We start from the raw sequence: 23,305 nt of genomic DNA, 5'->3' as shown, positions 1-23,305 counted from the left end.
CAATGATTTAAACATTATTTTCCTCTCCATGGCCGGGCACCCTTGAAGGATTAGACCACTTAATTGGCTGGACCTCTTAATATATATATATATATATATAATTATTGCCCGTACTAATTTCAGACGGTTAACATAGATATATATACAGTTACTGCGAGTCTGCCACGTGCTAATTACTCAGTTCGTTATCATGTTTATATTTGGCCTAATTAGGAGGATCGAGAAGAAAAATTATGTGAGCTTACTAGTTACCTCAAAAGCAATTCAAATTAAATATCTTCACATCAGACGCAATTAATGTCTTAAACTATATCTGAATCTAATTACCATTGAATTCCAGATCTCATTAATTATTAGTAACCCGTTTGACTAATTACAATCAATTGACTAAGAGTAAAGGATTTTTATTTTTATTCTTTAAGATTTTGGCTACCTTTCTCTTTCTCAACAAAAAATTAATTGCTTTTAAAATTTGCTGAAATCTTCTCCAATTTTTCCAAAAAAAGTCTGTTATTTTGAACATGAGAAAAACCTTGCTTTTTGGAAGCCGAAAAAGTTATCTGTGGCTATGGAAGTGAATCTGCACATATTTATAAATATTGCTAATGACATTCACAAGATTGGAACTAGTATTAGGAAGCTTAAATCGAAACAAATAAAAAGGGTTTACTACCACGACCTATGATGAAACTTAACGCGCGCGAGAGAGAGAGAGAGCTGAAAATGAATTCATTCCAACGAAACACATCAAGAGCAGTGGATGTAAAGCATACAAACAACAACAAAGAACAAGAAAGTGATGAGTAAAATGATGAGAGAGAGAGAGAGTTGCCATTGCTGTTGGATTTATTACGTGGTTGGGAAGATAGCCCTAGACCACGTCAACCATACCAAAGTATGTAAAGAAAATTAAGAATGAATCCACAGGAAAGTCAAGTTGATGGCCTTTTCGAGTCATGGTGGTGGTGGTGGTACCGACGATCGTCTCCACCTCAAGGATTTTCTCTGCAACATGAAAGGCCATTCCCAACCTTACGTTCCCATAAATCCACCACCCACGTCCCTCCGAGTTCCACACGCATCCAAAACAAACGCTTCTTTCATACCAAGAGTTGAAGGAAGCAAGAGAAGCGATCAGGGAAAACAATGGCTCCTCCTGTTCATGGAGGAAGGTTAGTCCTCCTACTGCTTGTCCTTCTTGCAGTACACGCCGGTGCTGGGAAGCTACCGAATGAAGATGCCTCCCCCTTCGAAGACCAGAAATGGTCCCACCCTAGCCTGGGAGGGGTGGCTTTGGTGGAGGAATCGGTGGTGGCGCTGCGTGGTGATCTAGGCGGGGAGGTGGTGGAGGAATCGGTGGTGGCATAGGATTAAGTGATGTTGGTGGTGGAGATGGCGCAGGAGGTGGGCTCGGCAGCGTGAGCGGCGGTCACAACGTTGGCGGCGGTGGGATTGGTGGTGGTGGTGGTGGTGGAAAAGGGAATTTGTTTTGCATTTTCAGGAAACTCAATTGCTTTTGTTAACTTGTTTTTTTAAAGGTAAAATAGGTTATGAAAGAGTTAAAAAGTCTAACATAAACATTACTTTATACAAATTTCAAAATATGTAAACCCCTCCTTTTTTTTTTTTTTACTTTTGTGAATTCTTGTGTCTAAGCACAATGGAGGACATGGCTTGGCTGCTAAATCTAGTAGTTGCAGTGCGCATCCTACAAATATGCTCCAATGAAAGAGAAAGGAGGCGGTGGCACTTTGGAATTTTTTTTGGGTAAACGATGTACATTTTAGTTTTAATATTTTCATAATTCATTTTTTATCCTTATTAAAGTTTTTCCATTTCATTTAATAGATTTTTTTTATCCTTATTAAAGTTTTTCCATTTCATTTAATAGATTTATTTTAGTCATTACACACTCTTATAAGAAGTGTGTATATAACCAACTTTGCTTAGCAATGAGTTTCTTTGAGCCACCAAGATCATGGCTTTTACATCAAACCTGGTTATATACATCAAATGTAGTTATATGTATCATTTATTTTTCGTGCCAGTATGGTTAATGACTAAGCATTTAGTTTACATTTAAAAAGATTTTTTTAATAAAAACAAAATTGAAAATAAAAAAGGTAAAAAGAAAGTGGAAGACATTTATTTTTTAATAAACTTTTAAAATGTCTTTTCCTCTTTTATTGCACATGGTGCGCCCGGCACGTAACTTCCTCTCCTTTTTTATCTTATGTGTTCCATGTGTGTCGGTTATGAAGTTGGAAATATAAATATAATCTCGTATGTATTAGTTTTGAGTGATGAAGCCCTTCCCATTTGAGCTCTGTTAGTATTGATCAAATGTGAATTTGTCTTGCATTTTATGTGAGAAATTCAATAATATGAAATATTTGTGTTCATATTATTTTCTAGGTTTCTCTTGTATAATGTCTTGTATAATGTTGATTTGATTTGTGGTGAAGGCGCTACCTTTTCTCCTTTTCCAACCGGTTGAACTTGATTTTCAATGTAAAATTCAGATTAAATTAATTGGAACCTTTATGTCCTTGGCATTAATATCGGATGTATGCATATCAGTCATAAGATGTTGTATAATCAATTAATTTTACAATGACTCGACTCACTCTTACGATGGGATTCCGACCCTCTTCATGGCAGTTTTGATTTTAATTCAGAAAATATTAGAAACCAAGACAACTAACCATTGAACAACATTTCTTATAAGCTTTGAAAGATCTCTCTCAATCTTTAATACGATATTAAAATTTTGTAGTGTTACAAACCCAACTTGAATAAACCAAATTTTAAATGAATTTTTAATACAGAATATAGATACTTATTTTAAATTCTGTTGATATGGGTCGATTCGGCACCGTATCGCTCAGAGAAATGTTATAGTCCCAACACCTAGACAGTACTAGAACTAAAAACAATAACCGTTATCAAAAGTAATATTTTCAATATCAGATTTCATCTCCCAATATTGAAATCCTGTTATGATAATAATTAAATGGAAAGCAACTGGTCAACGCTGCACCTCTTAGTTCTTACCCCAATGCGATGCCCAAATCCAAAAATTTATCGTGAATTTATTGTCAATTAACAATTTTCATTTTCATCTACTTGTTATTTGATGGCCACATCCTGCATCCCTAATATTTTTTTCCCAAAATAAAATCCCTCCTTTTGTAACTTTAATTAATTACAAATTCACAACCAGCATTTTGACGTTCTCCATAACTCATATCGGCCGAATACGGCTACAAAGCCCGGCAAATACGAAGCGTATCAGCAGATCTACTGATGCAATATTTACAATAGAGTTTACCATAAGAACTAATTTAGAATGCTCAATGAAAGGGTAGGGATAACTATGATAATAGCTTTGAAATAGACACGAACATGTAAATTGGCCTATATGGTAGTCATTAATATGAAAAAATCCCCTTCAAATAAAAGAGGAGAGACATTTTCTCTCAAGATTTTCTTCCTTTTAGATTGGTTCCACCTTCAGCCATGAAATTGAATGCTTGAACAATGACCTCCGGTCTCCGTAGATTTTTTTTCCCTTCTGCAGTGTTTCGCATTTTTCATCAATCCCATATTATGAAGTATGAGATCCATATTTTCTACTTTTAGTTTTTTCCAGCTCATATCTATATTGCTCGAATGGTAGAGGGCAAGGTTCCATTTCTTTTACTATCTCTACTCATTGGAGCTCGAGTTTCTCATTGAACCTCCATGGATGAAGAGTCTGGAGATCCTTCGCAGCTTCTCTGTATGGAGGAAGGACTGGTGGAAGCTTCGGCTGAAGAGTCTGGAGATCCTTCGCAGCTTCTCTGTATGGAGGAAGGACTGGTGGCAGCTTCGGCTGAAGAGTCTGGAGATCCTTCGCGGCTTGTCTGTATGGAGGGAGAAGGGCTGGTGGCAGCTTCGGCTGCAGAGTCTGGAGATCCTTCGCAGCTTCTCTGTATGGATGAAGAACTGGTGGCAGCTTTAGAGGACTCGAGAAAAGACGTCCGAAAGGCAACCAGAGTTATGGTGGTCGAGAGTGACAGGGCGTCGTTGAAGGAGATGGAGAGCTTGATGGTTCAGTGGGACTACGATGGTGAGACTTTTCTTTCCTTCTTCTTTAGCAATTTTTTCTTCATGACGAGAAAGATGATGTTGATCTCTCTCTCTCTACCACCCACTCTCCTATTGTTGTCTATGCAGTTACATCAGTGGATAATCCGATAACGGCTGTTCAGATGTTGAAGGAACGGAAAAGCTGCGTCGATCTTGTGTTGTCGAACATTTTCATGCCTGAAATGGATAGTTTGGAGTTCTTGGAAATCGTCACCAACCACTTGGACTTGCCTGTTGTTTGTAAGTTTTTCTTTTTCTTGTTCATATATATAATGTATGACACACAGCCCCATGTCCACATTTTGTACATGTATGTGTGCAAGTGATTATATATATATATATATAGAGAGAGAGAGAGAGAGAGAGAGAGGAGAGAGAGAGAGAGTTCTTAATCAACTTTATGAAAGTCAAATCCAAATTAGTATGGGCTAGGATTTTTTTTATTGAATTTCATGGGCATCTTCCAAATCCAGATCCAAAACTGGGATTTGGATTTGTAACTTGTCAATCTGAATTTAAGATTCCTGCCACAAGTTTCACTGGCCTATATCCTGTTAGTTGAGCTCTCCAAAAGCTACTATACCCGATCCAATTTACATCTATATATGGGCCCTCGAGTGAAAGGCAGTTGGAGCGATATTTGAACTGCAGCTTTTGGCAAATTGACATGGGTATTTAGATTCTGAGGTGGATTCACAAGGGGATCCAAGAGTCTGATCTAGCCAAATCCATGATTCTAAGTATTGCAGATAACTTGGATTTGAGATCTCGTTTATTTCCAAATAAGGAGACTTCTGATTTGAGAACTGTGAATTAAAAGTGTAAGGGTTACAGATTCATATTAACATCCACATCCTTCAAAAGATATTCTTTTTTTTTTTATCTTAAAATTCGTGAATTTGGAACCTTGAAATCGAAGATCTCAAGACCTCAAATCACCTTTCCCTTATCATTCACTGCAGATCCTGTTTGTGAGACAGATTTTTTTTTATCTGATGTATGAATTGTAACCCAAACTTAAACTTCCGTCTGTGTTGTGCTGAGAACAGTTGTATCAGATAATGCTGATCAGGAGAGCCTTCTCAAGGCAACACTTAGTGGTGTGAAGGCCGTAATGTTGAAGCCGCTTTACCCTCATGTGCTGAGAAACCTGTGGCAGCACGTTCTGCGGCACAGGAAGTTTAAACTCAGGAAGAGAGATCCCCATGGCAAAGCTGCCGTCACAGAGGCTGAAGCAGGCACTGCCAGTAAGCAGACGGCGCCTGCGCCTGAATCTCCGCCACCATCTCAGAAATGGAAGAAGAGGTTCATCTGGACGACGGATCTGAAGAAGAAGTTCGCTTTTGCTGTAGACCAGTTGGGTTTTGAAAGTACGCAATTATTCCTTTGGATAGAATATTTTGCTGAACTCTGGTCTATTTTTAGTGAAATAACGAACAGTCCTGATCAAGTTTCAAACTCTTTCAGTTAGCTGCTTGAGTTAAGACGGTTATAAAAGAATTTGCTAAAAAAATTGGAACCATTTTATCAAAAGCTAAGCATTTTTATGTGCAATATTTTGTATATCTTTGTTTCAAGGATAGTATTTCACTGGGCTACTTTATGACAATTGACTGGATTAGATGCCACTCCTTCGAAGATACTCGACATTATGGGTGTTACAGAGCTGACAAGGAAACAGATAGGCAGCAGATTGCAGGTGAAATCCATTTCTTGGGAACAAAATGTTACAGTTATTTGATAAATTATTCATTTAACGAACAGGTTTCATCATATCCTTGAGGTTTTCTTTCTTTTTTTTTTTTTCATTTAATGGGCAAGTTTTTATAAGGAAAACAAAGGCTCAGATTTGGACCGACAATGATATAAGGACCGCCCCTAGATGTTCAGCTAAATTTATTATCTTATGGTTTTTATATATTAAACCTTTGATTTTTTATCTACCACCTTTTCGTTTGATGATGATGAGGGAAAATCAGTGGTCTTTCATATGAGTAGGACCTGCTGAACCAGGAATTTTAAGTTTTTCATGTCCAATTTTTGTTGTTTCTCCCGGTTAGAATGCTATGCTTGACATCCAGATGAGTTTAGTGGGATTAGATAAGTGGAGGATAATCGGATCTGGATTAGGCATAATGTGCATCCAATTCCTAATCCCAACAAAGATATGACCCATTTGCATGTAAAATTAGAACTTAAACTAGTTACCCCAGATTTGGTAGTGAACCCAAATTTGATCGGGAAAAAACATATTGAGACAGATCCAGAGAGTTTGAAACTTGACCCAAATCCAACATGTTGACACCCCAACAAGACCCGTGGGAACGCTAAGTCTCTCCACTGGTTTCACCTAATCTAACCATTCACTTGTAGAACACAGTATAACCCTTCTGATCTGAACTGCGGATCCAAGTACTGTACTTTTTGCCCCAAGTGGCTCCAGTTGAAGCAAGGCCCAAACAGGAAGTTCCTTTTAGGGAAAAAGTCCAAGCAACACCTAAGAAGATATCAAATGTTTTCTTAACCAACAGTCATCGATCTCAAAACTCCTGAAAAGAACCGTTTATGTGTTTGTGAATGCAGAAACACAGAATTTACCGAAGAAAACGAGAGGCAGAAGGTAAAGAACATAAAGATCGTCCCGTTTCTGGTGGCCTTGGTTCTTCCACAGGTCCTCGTCTAGCAAACCAAGCGACACAGCCTTTACCTCCCACAGCTGTAGCGGAACCGCAAAGTGGCTCTCTTGGTCCTTTCACCAACATGCCTAGTTACTATAGCAGTTTCAGGGCAGATGATAGAAGAGGGTTGGGGACTTATGGACTGATGAAGTCTACTGATCCAGCAAGCGTTATAGGAAGGGCACCATCCTTCATGCAGGAGCAGAGACACCAGGGAAATGAAAGCGTCCTTCAAAATCCACCAATGCCATCCTTCATGCAGGAGCAGAGAAACCAGGGAGATGAAAGCATCTTTCAAAATCCATATATAGCCCAATCAGGATACGATCCTACTTCAACCATGTGGAGTTCGAGTTCAAATTTGAACCATGGTGACCATGAACTTCTGCCATTCCATGGATATGCTTTTGGTCAGCAAGCTGCAAATAATGATCAGTTAAATTTGGCTAGCACATCTCATTTTGGAGTAGCTCCTGGTTCTAATACTGGATTGATGGTGGATGGTTTTCAGTTTGATGGTCAGCATGCAGGAACAAGTGCAGTCATATCTCATAATATGCATGAACAGAGTACTGGGTATCCACTGGCAGCATTCGAAACAGGAAGCGAAGGCATTAATCAAATATTTCAATGTGCTCAGAATGAGCTTCCAGGTTTAAGCAATGCAACTCAACCATTCACTAGCCCTTTTGGTACGGACCCCATGAACTCCACCCATATAAGCCTTGGAATGCATGATATGCCAATCACACCCTTGCCAGGACAAATGCAGAATCTTGGTGATCTGTATGGAAATGCAAATTCATATTTGGATAACATGAATGCTAGGTCATCCATAAACACTTTCTCTGACCTTGAGAGAATGTTAAATGACCTGATAGTACCACCTGAATCTCAACTTCAGCCATCTGATTTAGACAGCTTTTTTCCTGTGGACGACCAAGATTACGGGCCTGATAATGGTACAGCACCACCTGATCAACTTAATCAGGTAAATTTTCACTTTGCAAAAGGTTATTTTTATGACTGTCAATTGAGCTCATCTCTTTCAAAAATAATCAAGCATCGAACTTGTTAAATTTACTTTGAGTGTTCTAGATGTGCTAGAGGACCATGATATGTAGAAATATGTTTGATGTGTCTACACTCGGAATGGGGCTGCCTTTGTAGATTATTGTTGCTGTTGTGGAGCCAATATTAAATATTGGGAGAAATTATTCCAAGTTCCAAAAACTTCTCTCCTGCATGCTTCTTTATAAAAGAAGATTGTCTTGTCCCAATCAGAAAGATCAGCTTCAATCCATGCATTTTGCATATATTAAATCAGCTTCATGATTGAAGCTCTCCAGTTTCATATTAGATGAAAATATGAAATTTCTTTCCTCTGTTATTTGTCACTATATGTTACATACAAGGAAGTCTTTTATCTTGTTTATAACTTTATCTGGTTCTAGTATATAATCAGGATTATCAATCTTTAATTAAATTAGATTACTTGAAATCAAATACTCATAGAAAAGAACATACAGGAATAGGTCATTAGCCTTTTAGTTATAAAACTAGGCTACGAGAACCAGCTCAATCCTAATGTGCTACATGACCATGAAAAGGGGAGCATCAAGCTGGTCCCCGCTTGTTAAGAAGTGTATGTATTAATATTATTGGGTCTGGGTCCATTACAAACCCGATTGCCATTATTTGTATAGGGTGTGTTGTTTTCTACATCTTTTGTGATTACCCATCATGCTTGAGGTTATTTTTGTTATCTTTTTTGTCCCTCATTATTGATCTTGGTCAGCCGTGATTCTCTCTATTTCTCTTTTCCTGACATTGAAATTGTTTGCTTTTTTTTTTCTAGCAAAACCGGTCCCCAGCAGCCATCAAAATCGTTTTGTTTTATTCTTTGCTCATCGTACACCTTATTATTTTTCATTCTTCCTCCATAAAGCTAAAAAAGGATTTAGATCAAAAGTTAATCTGCTGTACGATAAGTTAATTGTTGCAACCATGTTACTCTAATCTGGTCTGTTCCAGAAAAAACAAAATAAGCATTGAACGTAGATATTGTTCATTGATTTTTTTATTTCCTTGGCTGCTAGTATTCCTTTTTTTGCTGAGTAATTCTTTCAAACAGGTCTCTTCTGAGCTGTTCCATGGATTCTTACTCTGAGTCTATCATCTCTTTTAACTTTATGGGCCAGCTTATTTCTGAAAACTTACCAACACCAATTCTCCTAATTGGGAGCATCAAATCTTCCCATTCATCAAGGTCTATCAGAACACTTGGATAGTTCTACCCAGTCCCTTCAGAACCACATATGAGACCAAGGATAGGCATGATGTTGCGACTAAAGAATCAGTTCCAAATCCTAAATTTGAAATATAGTTGAAACACGATCAGGAAGCCATTGCTTTCATTACTTCTACCCTTTCCCAAGAAGTGCTGGTGCATGTTCCTGATGAGTGTTCAGCGAAGGAATTATGGGACAAGCTTGTCAAAACTTATTCACAGATCTTGGAAGCTAGCATCTCTTGTCTTCAACGAGAATTTCATAGGCTCTCAAAAGTATTGTTGCCTATCATGGAGCATTTGAATTGGATTATATCTACTTTTGACCAGTTAGCTGCTAGGGCATATGAGCTGGCCGAAAAGGATGAAATTTGCAGGACATTGGGTGGATGGACGTGGACCAGAATATCATGTGCTACCCACTTCACTACAATGTTTGCCAGAGCTTCTTCCATTTGAAGACTTGCAGGCCAACCAAATTCCTGAAATATGGGATGACCTTGAAGGGTCTCTCTAATGAGATAGATGGATAGGTTGTAGGTATAAAATTTCGCATAAAAACATGAATGTATTTTAGATAGTGTCACACAGAGAAACTGAATGGTAGTCACCACACTCACCACGTACTTTTTCTTTATAGAATGTAGGCCCTATCCATGACTGATGACCCTTTATGAAGGAAAATGAGTAAGTGGTGAGTGTGGTAGATACTATTTTATTTTCCTGATTTACATGATATATTGCAGTTTCACTCTGTTTATTGCTTTTTTCTTTTGATTACGTTAAGGATATATATATATATATATATAAATAGAAAATAGATGTTTCTATGTTAGAGAGAAGGTCTTAATGTATGTATGTATGTATTAAATAGAAACTAGATGTTTCTATTTTAAGAGAGAGAAGCAGGGTCATCATTGTTCGATGGTTGATGATAACTTCACTGGCGAAAGCTACATTAATCAGCCAGAGAAAGATAGAGAAGTGGACTTCCTTACGCAAAGTTTGGCCTCTATTCGGGGTGCCTATCCATGTGGATATGAGGACAGATGACTGAAAACATAAGATGACAGCAGAAACTGGGATGACACACAAATAACTGACTGAGAGGAAGAGGATGAAACACTAGATTGAAGATGACACAGGAATGGCAAGAGGAGAAAAGAGCGGAGCAAAGGAGAATAGATGATTTTATAAGAGAAAACCTTAAATAAGATAATAGAGAAAAATAAGGGAAGAAAGAGAGAGAGTTTTGTTAAAGAGAAAAAGAAGAAAATTATGGATTAGAAATGTTCACCACTCTACCCCATTAAGGAAAACTCAATCAGGTATCAGGATTGATCCGAGTTTGGCTCATTTTGGACAAGCTTAGCTAGGCCTAACTTTTATTAAGCCTGGGCCCTGGGTTCAAATTTGATATCCTAGCCCCAAACTAGACTGGTGGTTACGCGCTTATTTGACAGGTATCCAACCATGTAGTTGGGTATTCAACTTGACACCCACCCATAGCCATGATGTATGTTGCTTAAGAAGATATATGCATGAAAATGTTTGAGCTTCTTAACTATCCCAAGATTCTACAGCTTGAATTGTGCATTGAACATACCTTATTTTTGTTGTTTATAATACTCCCAAATGCCTTTCTCCTTTTCACCCCATGAAAGTCCTCTCATGCTTTTAAAATTACAGAATCAGACACCACGTCGTTCCTATGATGCAGGTTCTTGACATGGTCGGAAGTCAAAGCATTCCATCGTTGTCTGGCTCTTGATATGATTGAACCTAAAGATGCAGTGGTCTTCAAAATGGACGAGCTCCATGGGCTATACACATTATTCAACTCTTGACCTCCTTCAACTCAAAAGCTTAATGGAAATTTATTAGCCAAATGTGTGAGGACAATTTTGTGAATTACAACTATTGAATACACTTTCCAAAGAAGGTTGAAAGTAATTGTTATTTACCTTTTAATAATAGTTTCGGACTTTTGACAGAGTTTCCTATTCGTCAAAGGGCTAATTTTCTCTTCATTTTGATGAGAAGAGACAAGGGGGAGGGCCAGGAAAATCTCATCCATGTTCAACTGAAGCCGAAGGGTAAGAGAAACTCTATTTGAAGAAGACTTTTATTGCTTTCTTCTTGCATTCAAGTACCTGCAAAGTCTTAATCGCAATGGTCTAAGGCTATACTCTTGATATTGAAGCTAAACCACTGAAGGGGCATTTAAATACCTTAGATTTCTTTAAATGAAGGATAGGCTTGTAGGTCCACAAAAATGGAATACTGAGATTTAATTTTGCTCTTCTGAATAATCTTTGAAGCACTACAATCTCCTGCCCCACCCCCCTTGGCCTCACCAAAAAGGAAAAGCATAGTTGGCAAACCCATGACTCGGACTTGGATCATCTAAGGCAGGGTCATGAGGCTAGCAAGTTGACTCAATGACTTGGCCACGTTAGGTCATAAATTTTTATAGCGCATTTTTACTATAGATAAATGAAGAAGGTAAGCCTATCGAGATTTCATTTGTGATGTTTTTCCTCCAATTAAAATTGAATAACATGTAATATGAGTGTGTGGATGTATGTTTAATAAAACTACCAGTTGGATATCTACCATGACTGAGCAGAAAGTTATATGCAATAAAATTACGTTGTTAGCATGGTTTGGTTCTTCACTATGTATTTGATCAATCTCTCTCTATATAATGCGTTGATTGAATTTTTCTTACATGTTCAAAAAGTTTTGGATGGTTCGCACTTTCTGCAGAGCTAAAAATAAGTCATCAGCAAACATTTCCATCTCAATGATGAAAATATTGCTAGAGAAATTTCGTTTACCTATTTGTTTCTCTTACATCTTCTAATTGACAAAAGAATCAAAGATCAATTCAAATAACCAACAGTTGCTTGGTTGAAAGGTACTTGAGAGGACAACAAAGCAGCTAGATGGTAGTCATTATTAGAGAAAGGCTGCTGCCATGCCAGGCTCATTCTCAAGAGTGCATGACAGCATATGTTAATCTTTCTGAGTGCATTTCTAGGTATGTTAATCTTTAATTGGCAAAAATAACACACCATGATCACTTTAAGTGATGCCCATATGATTTATTATGTACTTTGTTTACTATTCATTTATAGTTAATTCACCATTTGAATCATCACTATGGAACTAAAAGTTATTTTACGTTATTACGAACCAAAGGACATGCAAGGTGGCTGAGAAAAATATGTCTCCACACCATTTACCAACAAGATATAAACTGCTGATAGTTGTGTAACAAACTTCAACCCTAGTATGATACTTGAGACTTTTGAAGCAAATTTGATAGTTAATGCATAGTAAGTACAACATCCATGTAGCTGAATAGAAATGTCCTCAAGTTAGATCCCACCATCTCCATGTCTACTTAGCATAGTTAACATGTTCATGTATATATTTGCTCTTGACTGTGACGCACCCAATTTTTTGCTTTGGCACAAATTTGTTTCTGCCTGTTCTAAGGTGAGATTCTATTCTCCCTTTCCTGTGGAAGGTGGGTTAGTTCTTTTCCATAAAAACTAGAGTCATAAAAGCTTCCACTGCTACTTCAATCTAGAATGTATTTTGTCAGGCAATTAGTTAATTTTGGCACCTTTTATGTTCCTAAGATTGCCTAGAGACCCTAACCAGTCACACTTCAAGTTTCAAACTGATGCTAGTTGTGTACAAGATAGCCACTACAGCACGTATTTTTAGAATTTTACCCCATATGTCTGTTACTGCATGAGAAAAATGACCTGAAAGTTCCCACTCATGCACCAAAAATCTAGAATTCCAATTCCCTCTCTTCTTTTTGCCTTTTAAAGTTAGTGCATACATCCAAAAGAAGTAATAAAACACAATTTGAGGATCCAGCCTAGATGCTAGCATAGCTTTCCATGTCAAACAGATCTTGGCTTCAGGAAGATTGTGATTTTATCATCGTTTCTTTACTGGATTTCAATCAATTTGCAATGAATATGGCAAATGAACCTAGACATTATCGTTCTGCAGATCGACAACATAATGTGTGTGAAAGCGTGAGAAATGAACCCGTGTGCTCGAGTGGCTTGTGCGTGAGTAAATGCATGCTCGTTTATGTGGGTGGGCGTGCAGATGTAAATGTGCGTTGGCTGTGCCAAAGATACATATGTTTATGCAAGATTCACTGATTCCGCTACACCATTGTCATACCTTTCCATCATCACCACCTGTTTGTGGTTCAATAGCTTTAGGTGCTTTCTCTATTCTCTACAAGAGGCAGTCCCCGGATCTGCCCATTATGAATCTGTAATTAATCAAAAATATATGTGTGGGTAGCTATAGAAAAGATGCTTCGGGGACATGACCATTCATAGATGGAAAGACAGCTCTTCAATAGTTTCAGAATCACGATATATAATATCCATATGCGTGTGTTTTTGTGTGCGCAAGCGTGTAAGACAATAAGAGAGAAAGAGAGAGAATGGGGGAGGTCATATTGCTGTTCTCTTACCTTTTCTTCAGCTGTGCCTGTTCGCCTGCTTCCAGAAACCTAGAAGCAGGGAAATATGCAAAAGAACGGCCGCGAGAGAGAGAAAAGAAGACAAGAAGAACCAGAGCTAGTTGCCCGTGACGCGATTTTTTCTTACCAGAGCAGGCGTCCCACGATTGATTATTCTGGGGAAGAGGACAAGAAGGACCAGAGCTTGGATGCCCTAACAAGAAGGACCAGAGCTCGGATGCCCTAACGCGAATTTTTCTTGCCAGAGCAGGCGACCCACGATCGATCATTCTTGGGAAGAGAAGAGGACAAGAAGAACCGGAGCTCGGAGGCCGTAACGCGAATTTTTCTCCCCAGAGCGGGCGATCCACCATCGATCATTCTTGGGACATTGACGTCGAAATCCAGTCCTCCTCAAATTCATTCGTGCTAAATCCTCGATCCTCTTTGACCTTTTCTTTGGGCAATTTGTGAACAACTTTTTTCTTTAATAAAATTACAAAAGCTCCAAAAAAACTTACAATCAATAAAGTTAAATAGAATCAGAAAACAAGTGTGAAGTGTCCTTCAAAGTATTCAAACCAGTTCCTTTGGCACCATAAGTTGATCCTAAAGATAAAGAAACAATACTGTTTCAAAGAAGTTCAAGTGTGAAGAATAATTTTGCCAATCCCAATTAAAAAGATGAATTTTCTCATCAAGCCACTTCCATTTGCAACAGTTAAAACCCTAGCTCGAGCGTCGTTTGGGTCTAGCTCGATTAAATAAAAATTATCTATTTTTAATATAAAATAATATATAGATATAATTAATCATCATAAAATATTATAATTATATATATAATTAATTAAAATATATCTTAAAAATATTATCGGATCCACTTGAGCCAGCGTAGTGTCTTTTTTTTAGGCCTTAATTGGGCCGGATACTACATACCAAGTACTTACTACATACCAAGTACTTACAGGCGGCCTTGCGTAGTGCCCAAACTTACCTCAAAAAAGTCGGTGGTTTCCTTTGTAAAGTGGCATTTGATAATGGATTCATGAGCTATTTCTTTCTCTTCGATGCAATTGAAAAAAAATTAGACGAAAATTGTGAAATGCTTTTTAAATTATTTCCATTTGGTGCACTAAATTTATGTTCAATTAAATGCCTATGGCAAACATTTATTCTCCATTAGACTCGAAAAATTTAGCTGCACAAGTGTTTCTCTTTCCTTGGGTTGTTGCATAGCAATGTATTTTTGTGCTGGCACGAAAGTGAGTGAGTGAGTGAGTTTTACTCATGAAAGTGATAAAAACCAAGACAACTGACAATTTAGCCTAACCCCATTGGAGATTATCAAAAATTTCCAAAATTTTAAAATACGAGACTAAACTTTCTCAAAATAAAAAAAAAATCTGGGTCGTGTCCTAGCTAGAAATATTTTAAAATGATTAATCTTACTTTTTCAGATTATAAAAATTGATTTAGACACTAAAAACTATATCTTTATTATCCTTGCGTTTTTGGACATTTTATCTTCATTTACGCAATTAGATTTCCGAAGGAACCGCGGTAAGGCATAACTATTAGCCAAATTCTCGATATGGACTATCATGTTCTTCTGTCAATATGAACTATCATGCACTACTCTTAATAGATTTCGACTGATAGGATGTAACCTAATTTCTTAATCTAGAAAGAGCAAAGATTGTCCCTTTTTTCCAGCATATAAATCAGGTTCCCCTTGCATAACTATATTTTCTTGATTCTGTAGTAAGTCTTGGCAGGCCTCATTAGGCCTGGGTACTAGATTTTTTTTTATTATGTAGTAAGTCTGGGCATAGGGCCTCGGTACCTGATGGGTACCCAGTACCCAGTCTAATCAGGCCCGAGTTTGGGCTAGAAAAAACTGGCTCGGTCTGCCCAATTTATTTTTTAATATTATTGTTATTTAATAATAATATATATTATTATTAAAAATATATTTTATGTTCAAATTTTTTATTTTATATTTAAAAAAAATATTTTAACCATTTAAGGCTGGGCCAGCCCGATGCCCAGGCTTATTATGTAGCATATGACACCCTTTGAGATAAAACTGATACACAAAGGTTGATCCAGACTGCTGTTGGTTTAGACCTAAACGGGAAAAAAAGATGGCAGCGTCAACTTTGGAATACATGTTTGTAAAATACATATTCTAAGAACTGCCTTCATTCTTATTTAAGAAAACATAGTGTGACAATGGATATTAATGTCTGGAACAGTAAAATAGTATTATCAGAGCATACTTTTTGGAAACATGCGTAGTAAAAACATAGTCCTTTTCTTATCAAACTCCCTCTAAACTGTATCTTGAGTTGAGGGCGGTTTGATTTTTTCCTTTTTTTTTTAAAAAAGTTGAGACATGGTACTAATAAAACATGATGCACCAAATTGCCTTCATGGAAAGACTAATATATAAAGGCAGCCCAACGAATTCTTAAACATATTGTAAGTAGTTTGTCTCGTTCATGTTTAACTCTATTGTGGAACACTCAATAGCATACATATCAAAACGAGGCCCGAAACACATTTTTTTATTTTCGATAAATTTCTAGATCTGGATGTTTCTTGGCGAAAGTGATAATTCGCGATGTTATTGTTAACATAACCTTATGGGCTACACAGCTAAACCGTGCTTCAATTTCAACTCTAATCTTTCTTTCCTTTTTCTTTTCTTCAATGACCAAGTAGTGTTAACAATAACCTTTGGAGACCTCTCATACCCACATCTTTTATATAAGATCTTAAGTATATTATAAGACTTTTAAAAGTTATATACGGACAGAAAAGATTTATATTATCTACAAGATTTTTGTTTGGATATATATGGACAAAAAAGATTAATTTGGTTGGGGGAAATCCAAAAAGAAAATATGAATGAAAGGAAGATGCATCATGGGGTGTTAAAATGTCATACATGAAATCAAAATATATTTGCATCAGTTATGGAAGGATATGTAGGCCCCATGAAAGCAACCAAAAAAGAAGATTGTTTCACCTTCATCTCTAAGTATAAATAGGTGCTCCTGGTGAAGGTTATGACAATCACCATGATTTACCTTCAAATGAGACTATAAGTCTTCCCTGCAACATTCAAACCGATCCAATATTGTCAAGAAGCTAACATAGAATATTGGCCAAGAAGAATAAGTGAATGTAATGGTGGTGGGCGAATGTGTACCAGGTAGGATCTATGGATCATATCTGTAGAGGTTGATGTCTGCGACTAAAGCCATGCCCATGGTTGTTCTCAGATTTGTTATTTTTTTCCGTCAGACCAAGAAAAGGGCAGAGTAAAATCTCTTGAGAAAGAAGCCAGCAATCCATGGACGCTTTTAGAGAGAGAGAGATGCAGAGGAGTAAGTAACTGCGAGCCAACGAGCTCGTTGGCTCGCAGTTACTTACTCCTCTGCCTCCTCGTTGGCTTGCAGTTACTTACTCCTCTGCCTCTCTCTCTCTAAAAGCGTCCATGGATTGCTGGCTTCTTTCTCAAGAGATTTTACTCTGCCCTTGGTCTGCAAAATTTTGGCGTTTGCAGAGTCTCTCTCTCTCTTGCTTCTTGTTTGTCCTACATACCCACTCACAATATCATACTGAAATTTCTTTTGAGTGTACTGATGTCTTGGATCCATTCTTAATCAACAATACATAACTAGTTGAGTACTGAGTGTACTCAAAATAAATTATACAGTTGTGTTACCATAATCTGTTTTGTCTGACTGCTTATCGCCTCTTAGTAAATACACTTTTATCGCAAAACCAGTTCATACAATGTCGAGACTGATGTGAGTTCAAGACCATACTACCCAGCTCAAAATAAATACGGCGGTACCTAAAAAAAAATAGGGACTGCATATATGACTTGGCCTTTATGGGTCAGATTACTAATGTTATATATCATTTACAATCTTTTATAATAAGTTATGTTCTTCACATTATGCTTGCTTGGTACCGATATATTTCTCGAACTTGAACAAAATTTTGTACTGTCAATACGATTAATGATAAAAATATTAAAAAAAAACAAATCTTTTTAAAGATAAAAAAACCAAAAAAATAATTTTTTTTTTTCAACAATACCTTTCTCTTTCTTTAAGCATATGCATGTTATGTTATGATGTTTGGATTGAGTTGTGTGCTCTTAGGAGCAACCAACCTCCATTGTATGTGGTAGGAGTAGAGAGACATTTTATATACATCTTTTTTTTTTTATGTGTAAACGTAGCTTTCCTTGTTGAGCTTTGGTACAATTATAGCAGAAGAATTGAATCAACTTATACAACTCACATCAGCTTCTACAACTTACCAACTAGTTAAGCTCCAGTTTTGCTTATAAAAGCAAAATTGTTTCCACGACCGCGGGAATAGGTCTCGGCGTTCGAGCCTGAGTACCCAACCGATAACTGATATGTGGCTTGATAGGATAAAAAAAAAATTATCCGGCTCAGTTTCATAATTTATTTTAAATAAAAATATATATTTTCTTATTAAAAATATTTTTTTATTTAAAAAGTTATTAATATTAAAAAAAATATTTTAATTAGTTTAGCCCCAGCTTAAATTTGAAGTGTTAGGCCGAGCTTGGGCTTGTGTTCTGAGGCCTCGAGTTGGCCAAAGCTCAACAAGGAAAGCTACGTTTACACACACAAAAAAAAAAAGGAGAGACATATATAAAATGTGTCTCTACTCCTACCACATACAATGGAGGTTGGGTGCTCCTAAGAGCACACAACTCAATCCAAACATCATAACATGCATATGCTTAAAGAAAAAGAAAGGTATTGTTGACAAAAATGTTTATACATGCTTTTCGAAACCCTGTACGCACGGATGAATATATAAAGCGGTCCCTTGAGTAATTTGAATCCAAATTGCAAGTAAAAATCTGAACCACAAGATATCTAATTATCCAGGCTCGGTTTCTAGCCCTCGAACCATGATTCATCTGCATGCATGGTTACTTTTGCTGATTACAAAAAAAAAAAAATTGTTTATAAGTTAATTTTTGGGATATAGTTGTGCAAGGTTTGTGAAATCGATCGGCTTCCTTTGCACAAACATTCATGTAAATGACGTTCCGATGAAAATACTTTGAAATCTTATTACAAAGAAGGTCAACTGACGATTGTGAGTTCTTGATATCAGTTCATATAGAAGGTTAAATAAGAAGAAAATCATAAAGCACACACTCAATTATCGTTCTCCAAATTAATTGATACAACAACATAGAAGTACAGACGCTTAACAAATAAGAGTTACACACAAGAAACAGACAGAAAGCAGCACAGTTTATCCCTCATTTTATTCGGTTCTTCATCTTAATCGAAAGCTTCAGTTCACGTACTACCTCATAGCTCACAAGTCGCCATTTTGATTCTCTAAGGGTAGCCGCCACCGTAGCCACCTCCATAGCCTCCACCAGCACCACCGCCGTACCCTCCACCAGCTGCGCCACCATAACCACCACCGTACCCTCCACCAGCTGCGACGTTGGGTAGCTGGCTAAGCAACGCAGCATTCGAGCTTCCCCCTCCGTTGCTGCTTGAATTGGCGTCGTGGGGCAGCCCTTCGTTCCAATATGGGGAGGGCAGCGTCCTCTGCGCTGGTGGGCTAAACATTGCCCCGGTGCCAAAGATGCATGTGTTTATGCAAGATTCACTGATTCCGCTACACCATTGTCATACCTTTGCATCATCACCACCTGTTTGTGGTTCAATAGCTTTAGGTGCTTTCTCTAATCTCTACAAGAGGCAGTCCCCGGATCTGCCCATTATGAATCTGTAATTAATCAAAAATATATGTGTGGGTAGCTATGGAAAAGATGCTTCGGGGACATGACCTTTCATAGATGGAAAGACAGCTCTTTAATAGTTTCAGAATCACGATATATAATATCCATATGCGTGTGTTTTTGTGTGCGCGAGCGTGTAAGACAATAAGAGAGAAAGAGAGAGAATGGGGGAGGTCATATTGCTGTTCACTTACCCTTTCTTCAGCTGTGCCTGTTCGCCTGCTTCCAGAAACCTAGAAGCAGGGAAATATGCAAAAGAACGGCCGCGAGAGAGAGAAAAGAAGACAAGAAGAACCAGAGCTAGTTGCCCGTGACGCGAATTTTTCTTCCCAGAGCAGCCGACCCACGATCGATCATTCTTGGGAAGAGAAGAGGACAAGAAGAACAAGAGCTCGGAGGCCGTAACGCGAATTTTCTCCCCAGAGCAGGCGATCCACCATCGATCATTCTTGGAACATTGACGTCGAAATCCAGTCCTCCTCAAATTCATTCGTGCTAAATCCTCGATCCTCTTCGTCCTTTTTTTTCTTTGGGCAACTCATATTGGCTTTCCAGGCTAAATTACAAAAAGCTCTAAAAAAACTTAAAATCAATAAAGTTTTAATAGAATCAGAAAAGTGCCCTTCAAAACAAGGGTGGGTATCGTGCCGGGCCGGACCAGCCCGGCCAATTTAAATTAAAAAAATATTTTTTAATTATAAAATAATATTTTTAATTATAAAATAATATTTATTAAGAATAAAAAATATTATTAAAATAAAAAAATTTAAACAAAATATTTTTTTTATCTTATCGGGCCTAAATGGGCCGACCTGGGCCTGGCTGTTGGGCCCGGGCCCGACCCGACACCCAGCCTTATTACATACCAAGTACTCACCTGCGACCTCCCCCAGTGCCCAGGCTTAACTCAAAAGAGTCAGTGGTTTCCTTTATAAGGTGGCATTTGATAATGGATTCATGAGCTATTTCTTTCTCCTCCATGCAATTGAAAAAAATTTAGACGAAAATTGTGAAATGTTTTTTAAATTATTTCCATTTGGTGCACTAAATTTATGTTCAATTAAATGCCTATGGCAAACATTTATTCTCCATTAGACTCGAAAAATTTAGCTCCAGAAGTGTTTTTCTTTCCTTGGGTTGTTGCATAGCAATGTATTTTTGTGCTGGCACTAGAGTGAGTGAGTGAGTTTTACTCATGAAAAAGATAAAAACCAAGACAACTAACAATTTAGCCTAACCCCATTGTAGATTATCAAAAATTTCCAAAATTTTAAAATACCACATTAAACTTTCTCAAAAAAAAAAAAAAGAATCTGGGTCGTGTCCTAGCTATAAATATTTTAAAATGATTAATCTTACTTTTGCAGCTTATAAAAATTGATTTAGACATTGGAAAAATATATCTTTATTATCCTTGCGTTTTTAGACATTTTATCTTCATTTACGCAATTAGATTTCCGAAGGAACCGTGACAGGGCACAACTATTAGCGAAATTCACGATATGGACTACCATGTTCTTCTTTAAATATGAACTATCATGCTCTACTCTTAATAGATTTCAACATATGGGATGTAACCTAATTTCGTAATCTAGAAAGAGCAAAGATTGTCCCCCTTTGTTCCAGACTGCTGCTAGACCTAAACGGGGAAAAAGATGGCAGAGTCAACTTTGGAATACATGTTCGTAAAATACATATTCTAAGAACTGCCTTCATTCTTATTTAAGAAAACATAGTGTGACAATGGATATTAATGTCTGGAACAGTAAAATAATATTCTCAGAACATAATTTTTGGAAACATGCGTAGTAAAAACATAGTCTTTTTCTTATCAAACTCCCAATAAACTGTATCTTGAGTTGAGGGCGGTTTGATTTTTTCCTTTTTTTTTAAAAAAAAAAAGTTGAGACATGGTACTAATAAGTGTTAAAATGATGTGCAGGCTTTAAGCAGAATTAAAAATGCAAAGTATTTCCAATTGAAACTTCATTTGCAGTGAAGTCCACAGGGTCATTAATGATGCAACGTGGTTAACTGTGGGCGCACCTAGGTTAAGATCAACTTGCATATTCCCATTGGCACTAAAATCATCACGCTTATAGGAGGATTTCAAGCTAAATCACCTCTTCTCTCAGTTTTTTGAAGGGTTCATATCTAGTACATGTAATATGTGTGTAATATATAATTTTGGATCTGTCTGCAATTAGATCCTTAAGAAAACAGAGATATGTAGAAGCCAAATTTTGGATATTTCACAATTGGTTTGACAAAAAAGAACCGATAGTACATTGTTCGGTTCGATCAAGCTCCTTGAAAGACAATTGCTCATTACAAGAGCTTATGCCACAAGGATACTTGGGTTTGATATTCCTTTTTTGAATGCATTTCTTCTCTTTGAATAAAGATTTTCTGGCAATGACAGGAGCATATTCAGAGAGCAATAACTTTTATGAAACTTATAGAAAGCAAAATTATTGAATTTTGAAGCTTCATCTGTCATCGATTTCCGATCACGGCGCACTATTTGCATAGTGCACCAAAAAACTTGTTGGTTTCATTGGCCGTATGTCTAATTAGGCAGACATTATCCCTTCTGCATCACGCCATTGAAACATAATGCACCAAATTGCCTGAGTGGAAAGACTAATATATAAAGGCAGCACAACAAGTTCCTTAAAGATATTGTATGTAGTTTGTCCCAATAGCATACATATCGAAACAACGCCTGAAGCACATATTTTTTATTTCGATAAATTTCCAGATTTGGATGTTTCTTGGAGAAAGTGATAATTCTGGATGTTATTGTTAACATAACCATATGGGCTACACAGCTAAACCGTGCTTAAATTTCAACTCTAATCTTTCTTTCTTTTTGTTTTTTCAATGACCAAGTTGTGTTAACAATAACCTTTATAGACCTCTCATACCCACATCTTTTATATAAGATCTTAAATATGTTATAAGACTTTTAAAAGTTATGTATGGACAGAAAAGATTTATATTATTTTTATTTGGATATATATGGACAAAAAAGATTAATTTGGTTGAGGGAAATCCAAAAGGAAAATATGAATGAAAGGAAGATGCATCATGGGGTGTTAAAATGTCATAAATGAAATCAAAATATATTTGCATCAGTAATAGAAGGATATGCAGGCCTCATGAAAGCAACCAAAAAAAAAAAGATTGTTTCACCTTCATTTTAAATTATAAATAGGTGCTTCTGGTGAAGGCTATGACAATCACCATGATTCACCTTCAAGAAGAATAAGCAAGAAGAGTGAACGTAATGGTCGTGGGGGAATATGTACCAGGTAGGACCCATGGATCATATCTGTAGAGGTTGATGTCTGCGACTAAAGCCACGCCCAGAGTCTTGGGGAGGAGATACATGAGAAGCAGCTCCTCATCATAGGGGTGGAACCTGAACCCCGGCAGCAGATGCATCTGCTCTGCTACCCCTTTCATGGTTATGTGCGTGCATGTATGTGCTTATAGTGGTCGTGAGAGAGAGATAGCGGTTGTAGATAGGAAGATAAGAGTGTGTAACACCTCCAAAATTTAATCTCCTATTCAAGATTGTGAGTGTCCGCCACCGCCACACTAGTGTCTGATTGGTTGGAAGGAGGAATTCACATCGACTTCACAGTGAAGAGAAGAGGAAAAGAAAGGATGGAAATGAGAAAAACCAGCGGTGGTAGTCTCATAGAGGATTGGGAGAAATATATAGTAATAAAAAAGAAGGTTTTCTTCTTATCTAATCAAAGTAGATAAGAAGGGAGGTCGAGATACGTTTCTTCTTAATTTACGTGGAAGATTCAAACTGAGAGATATTTTTTTGCCTTTTCCTTTGCTTCTCCGCTCCTTCTCCGCCGCTC

General features: G+C 37.2%; 1 protein-coding gene and 1 long non-coding RNA gene across 2 annotated transcripts; one reads left to right on the top strand and one right to left on the bottom strand.

The window, feature by feature from the left end:
• Positions 1 to 3,744: 3,744 nt before the first annotated feature.
• On the top strand, positions 3,745 to 9,558 carry LOC116268103 (two-component response regulator ORR23-like). Its single transcript, XM_031649935.1, has 6 exons — positions 3,745 to 4,111; positions 4,219 to 4,371; positions 5,181 to 5,501; positions 5,754 to 5,830; positions 6,715 to 7,800; positions 9,211 to 9,558. Exons 1-6 carry the CDS (start codon positions 3,745 to 3,747, stop codon positions 9,556 to 9,558), a joined length of 2,352 nt encoding a protein of 783 aa, XP_031505795.1.
• Positions 9,559 to 18,824: 9,266 nt separating this feature from the next.
• On the bottom strand, positions 18,825 to 23,104 carry LOC116245903 (uncharacterized). The gene is made up of 3 exons (XR_004170612.2): positions 22,739 to 23,104; positions 19,622 to 20,000; positions 18,825 to 19,414 (listed from the first exon to the last, which is right to left on the bottom strand). It is a non-coding gene; the product is annotated as an uncharacterized LOC116245903 (long non-coding RNA).
• Positions 23,105 to 23,305: the final 201 nt, after the last annotated feature.

Source organism: Nymphaea colorata, chromosome 1, assembly GCF_008831285.2.
Source record: "Nymphaea colorata isolate Beijing-Zhang1983 chromosome 1, ASM883128v2, whole genome shotgun sequence".
Taxonomy (NCBI): domain Eukaryota; kingdom Viridiplantae; phylum Streptophyta; class Magnoliopsida; order Nymphaeales; family Nymphaeaceae; genus Nymphaea; species Nymphaea colorata.
This window is presented reverse-complemented; position numbering and strand designations above follow the sequence as displayed.

What these genes read in the sequence shown, in the direction of transcription:
- LOC116268103 (XM_031649935.1), top strand. Translation starts at nt 3,745, where the DNA reads ATGGATGAAGAGTCTGGAGATCCTTCGCAGCTTCTCTGTATGGAGGAA. An exon ending in CTTGGACTTGCCTGTTGTTT is followed by an intron (nt 4,372 to 5,180) that starts GTAAGTTTTTCT and finishes TGCTGAGAACAG; the next exon opens with TTGTATCAGATAATGCTGAT. An exon ending in AGACCAGTTGGGTTTTGAAA is followed by an intron (nt 5,502 to 5,753) that starts GTACGCAATTAT and finishes TGACTGGATTAG; the next exon opens with ATGCCACTCCTTCGAAGATA.